The 4,834-nt window shown below is 45.7% G+C and overlaps 1 protein-coding gene across 3 annotated transcripts; it reads left to right on the top strand.

Annotated features, from left to right (window-relative positions):
- Positions 1-876: 876 nt before the first annotated feature.
- On the top strand, positions 877-4,834 carry LOC136497656 (photosynthetic NDH subunit of lumenal location 3, chloroplastic-like). 3 transcript variants are annotated; one of them, XM_066493498.1, is made up of 3 exons: positions 877-1,033; positions 3,764-4,051; positions 4,493-4,834. In XM_066493498.1, exons 2-3 carry the CDS (start codon positions 3,800-3,802, stop codon positions 4,628-4,630), a joined length of 390 nt encoding a protein of 129 aa, XP_066349595.1. In that variant the 5' UTR covers positions 877-1,033; positions 3,764-3,799; the 3' UTR covers positions 4,631-4,834. The 3 variants fall into 3 exon arrangements, with proteins under 3 accessions (XP_066349595.1, XP_066349596.1, XP_066349594.1); XM_066493499.1 differs by lacking the exon at positions 877-1,033 and adding an exon at positions 2,287-3,606; XM_066493497.1 differs by lacking the exon at positions 877-1,033 and having other exon boundaries at positions 2,287-4,051.

The following is a 4,834-nucleotide window of genomic DNA, read 5'->3' on the forward strand; positions in this document are numbered from 1 at the left end:
AATTGATTTAGAACCCTAAGTAATATAACTTGACTATGAAATGTAATTTTCGTTTCGTGTTTCCGACGATCGTTTCAAGTTATAGAAATTGATTTACACACTATTTTACATACACTATCACATAAACATAATCCCATACAATGTTTTAGCAAAAGATTTACAGTGTAACACTGAGCCGTCGCCTATAGTGTCTCTGGTGATCCTAGAGCTATAAAGGGATTGCAACGTACCCGTCGCCTAGAGCCTCTCTGGTGATCTCTCCAAGGACACGTCTTCGTATTTGTGTAACGTTCTTGGTTAGTTGTGTACAGGTGGAGTGAGTGTGGTGTGCATATGTGCGGTGTAGGTGCATGTTTGTATATAAACAGGTGCTACAGCTGTATCTAGACGAGAGGTGTCAAAAAGAAGTGGATGTGCTGTGTGGAGGGCAGGGCGTGTTGTTTTGTTTGCCCGTTGGATGACTTAATTACGTTGCTAGAATGCTAGTGTTTTTTTTCTTTTAATTTTCCAATATAGAAAGCCTCCTAGTACAACTTGCATTCTAGCAAATATAACATATTTTATCATAAAAAATAGGAACATGCACAGTTCGTTAGTTAAAAAACATAGTTTTATTTAATAATAACGAACCGAGTTCGGTTTAATAAGGAGTCAACCAAAGGCAGTCCGTTTTTTTTTTGACAACATCAAAGGCAGCCCGTTAAACCAGGGGCTCAAAGAACTCCTTGCCTGCGGCGACTCCTACTACGAGTCGAGCAGTAGGCGCAGGGCCCACCTGCAGCGGCAGAGAGTGGGAACTCGATCCTTGCCCCGCCCACCGCCACGTCTATATAACCACACCACCGGACATGGACGGCTACAGCCCGAGTAGAAAGAGCGAACCCACGGGGTCTGTAAATCCATCCGTAGGCGATTGAGTGAACAAAGAGTCCGCCCCCTCCCCTCCCCTTTTACGGGCGCTGTCACGCAAGCGGCGCAGCGCAGGAGAGCCCAGCCAGGAGGTGAAACTGGTGGCGAGGAGAGACCGCGAGAGGTACAGACACCAGGCCTTGCCCTGTTCCGTTCCTCTTGCTTTATTTTTGTCCCCTCTCTCTGGCTTAGTTAGCAGTACTAGCTTCGCTTCAGTTTGGATCTTTTGGTAATAAATTGCGGCCGCAATCAACAACAGCAGCGGAGCGCCGGAGCCGCATGAAGGGAAATCGTTAGGGCCGCCGTAAAGGCAGGACAGGAATAGAATAGAACAAGGCACTGTTTGTTTTCTGGGCTCTTAAACTAGTGAAGCTGCGCTGCTTCGGATGCATCGATCGGGCTTTCGAATAAATTGGAAAAGGAAGCGACTTTTTTCCTTTCCGTTTGGGGGGCTCGAGCTTCTCGCCACTGTGAAGAAACAAGGGTAGTTATCTAATCTTATCGCTGTCGTTGGTTAAATTCCTCCCCCCTCCTTTTTTTTTTTGTCTGGGGGAGATGAGGGAGCATCGGATTTGAGTTGAGTCGGCGCTCACTGGGATTGGTAATGCAGGGGGGAATCTGATATTGCTCTGTCTTCTTCCCCATCCCCCAGCTTCTCTTGGGAGCGGTTCGTTCGGATCGCATGCGCCTTTGGTGTTGATCGATCGGCATAACCTTTGAGAACTTTTGGCCTTCGCCGTTTCTCTCGCCTTGCTCGGATTGTGTGTCTCCATCCGACGCACAATGCGCTGCATCTTCCTCGCTTTTTCTTTCCTGTTCTGAAGAAACCCCAAAGTTCCCTTCTTGGATTGAAATGTTCTTCACGAGGAAGTAAGGAGGGCCCCAAATGGATTCTTTTACTCTAGAAATAAATATCCCCGGACAGAAAAGCGTACCTACTCTTAAATTCCTCCTCGGGTCAACGGGTTTCGTTTTGTCTCTGCAAGTTGATGGGAGGAGACACCTGTCCTCCCCTCTTTACTTGTCCGGTTCCACTTGTTCCATTCCTAACGCAGTTACCCTTCAGCCATCCACAATGCCATCACTTATCTGCAAACTCCTGATGAACATGCTACATCCATTTTCCTGTAGGGGCGCGTTTAGTTCGGCACTTTGCATAGTGCACGATTCACGTCGTAGCATTTTGCTTGTATTTGTGAATTATTGTCCAAACATTGACTAATTAGGCTTAAAAGATTCGTATCGCAAAGTTAAAGCAAACTGTGCAATTAGTTTTTTATTTCGTCTACATTTAGTACTCAATGCATGTACCGTAAATTTGATGTGACGAGGAATCTTCTTTTTGCATAGTGCATTTCTGAAGAACTAAACGATTCATTGGGGTGCTTGTGTGCATCGGTCAAATCCTCTATTGAATGATCTTACACCACAGCCTCAGAAAGCCTTTTCTTCTTGGGTTTCGAGATTCTCCATTCAAATCTGCCTTTTCTCTTTCGGTTTCGAGATTCTCCATTCAAATCTTCGTAGGTGTGATTTGTGAAGTCCATCTGACATATGTGGAGGCAATCGGGAAAGACAGGGAAGAAGACCAGAAATGGAATTGGGCCCTCAGCCTCCTCCAGGCCAGGCCCCCAGCTAGTCCTTTGGTTTTGGACGCTGTTTCAGTCAGCTGCTATCTGTCCCCGTCCTCCCACTGTTATCCGAACGGAAACAGCGACCCAGGAAAATGGAATTAAAATGGAAACTAGGCCCCACACCTCAGCTGCTCATTGGACACGCATCCATTTAGAGTTTTCTTGAAAGGCACGGGGTGGTGGATAGGAGAGGAAAACAAAGCTTGAGTTGGTCATTTATGCTGTTGAGCCAAAATTGAGGTCAAAACAGAGGCAGACATAACTAGGGTTTTGTTTGGTATTAACATCTCGGTCTTTCAGAAGGCAATTTTATACTAAATAAAATCTGGAAGCTTTGACAATTGTCCCTTAGAAATAGTCCCTATCTGCAATATGGGATACCTAGTGTGAAAGCATTGTTTCTCCAAGTGCATCATATGATGCCTTTGCCCAGCTGCAAACAGAACTACTGTTTGGTTATTTAATTAGTTTCTAATTGAAGTTTCACATTGGGACTTGCAAGAAACAATGTGAGAAGTGGAGCTTGTGATTCCTTGAGTTTATCTCAGAAACATCTAATCATGGCATGACGTTTGGGAGGGTTTATGATAATTTTTAACTTTAGACGTCTGAAACTGAGTCAAAACAATCAGGAAAGCAAGTTTAAGTATTCTTTATTTTTGGCAAAGGAAGCAGTGTAGTTGAAATAGCCGCTAGATAATTTGCTTTAAAAAAGGGTTCTCTAAATAGTGAAGGCTTGGATGTTGATGTATTTGTTGTAGTTTATTTATGGGTCTGTGAGACGACTCCTTTCTTTACTCCTAAGGTTACTGAGTTCGTGATCTTTCCTGCTGCCCTCTGAATTCTTATGGTTGCAGGTTTCTAGTATATGACCACCTCACAAATTTGCCCTCTGAGCAGTTTCTTTCTTCTTTCCTTTTTTTTCCTTAGGAACTGACCAGTTTCTTATGGTTTAAGCGATTGCCTTCTTTCTTGATCTCCAAGCCCAGGCAACGAACCCGTTGCCCAAACGTGTCTCCTTTTGTTTATCTGAGTTTGAAGAGCGTCACTGCTGACCAATCTGGTGCCTTCTCATTGACCACTTTGCCCCTTTATACGTGGCTTCTTTTTCCTCATGCACTTGGTGATATCTGTTGCTTCTAAACATGGTCCAAGAATCGATTTTTGTTTTCACTTTGCTTGTTTCTTTGTTGCCCTCATCCTATAATTACGTGTCACAGGTCTCGATCTTCCCCATACACAGAGCGGGGGGAGCGATGGACCATGAGATGGAGCAGAAGGGATGTCTCTGCCGGATCAAGAACTGCGCCATCGAGCTCTTCTCTGTGATGGAGGAGGATCTGGAGGTGGACGACGAGGACTCGTGGGACCTTGTCGGAAGGGACCTCCGGCTAAAGGCCACCTTCCTGTACATTGACATCAGCCGCGTGATCGCCTCGTGCAAGGGCGAAGAGCACAAGAAGGCGCTCACTGTCCTTGCCAACAAGTTCTTCTACTCCATGGGTGAGGTGAGGATCCTTTACCCCTCTTTTACCCTTTCATAATAAAAGCATGTTTTGGTCAATTGCAAATTCAGGGTAGTATTTGTTGAATTTAAGTGTCATGATACTCTAAGGCAAGTATTTAGTTCTTGGAGCAGGTTTTATGAACCTTTTGGATCTTCCGGATGTTTCAACACCTTTGCGCATCTTAAGCAAGTAGTACTAGTGCTTACTGACTAGGCTTAGCCAATAGAGAACTCAGGTGCATCAATTCCTCTCTTGGAGCACAGCTATTCCGAGTCAAAATTAGCTTTCGGGCAACCTTATATTATTATTATTAAATCAATGTTTGGTGGCGGTCTTTGTACATGCAGAGTAAGCTTCATGTAGGCAATTAGCACACTTGATGTGTTGATACTGTTGATGTCTTTCTGATTACATAACAAGAGGTGCTTTCACAAATGGCAGCTGGGCGACGCAGTGGAGAGCAGAAGCCTCCCTCTGACGCAGGTGCGCTACAGCGACACCGCTGACGCACTCCGCGAGGTGGTCGCCGTCCTCGCGCCGTCCCTGCTGCAGTTCGGCCCGCATGATCCGGAGGAATAGAGAGATCAGATGCGCCCCCTGCATTCCTGCATTCCTGCAATGCAAACGCGGTGTCGTGACGCGGACGAGAGAGCTGGATCTGATAGGATAGGATAGCTCGATGCTCGAAACCTCCAGGACAGACGGATGACAGAAAATGCCGTGTGCGATCACCTTCACCTGTGTGGCTGTGTATACATGTCTCATATTTGGCTTGGCGTCTTC

This window comes from Miscanthus floridulus, chromosome 12, assembly GCF_019320115.1.
Source record: "Miscanthus floridulus cultivar M001 chromosome 12, ASM1932011v1, whole genome shotgun sequence".
In the NCBI taxonomy this organism is placed as follows: domain Eukaryota; kingdom Viridiplantae; phylum Streptophyta; class Magnoliopsida; order Poales; family Poaceae; genus Miscanthus; species Miscanthus floridulus.

Coding starts and splice junctions, on each gene's coding strand:
- LOC136497656 (XM_066493497.1), top strand. CDS start 3,689: ATGGTCCAAGAATCGATTTTTGTTTTCACTTTGCTTGTTTCTTTGTTG. Junction 4,052..4,492: donor TCTTCTACTCCATGGGTGAG/GTGAGGATCCTT, acceptor CACAAATGGCAG/CTGGGCGACGCAGTGGAGAG.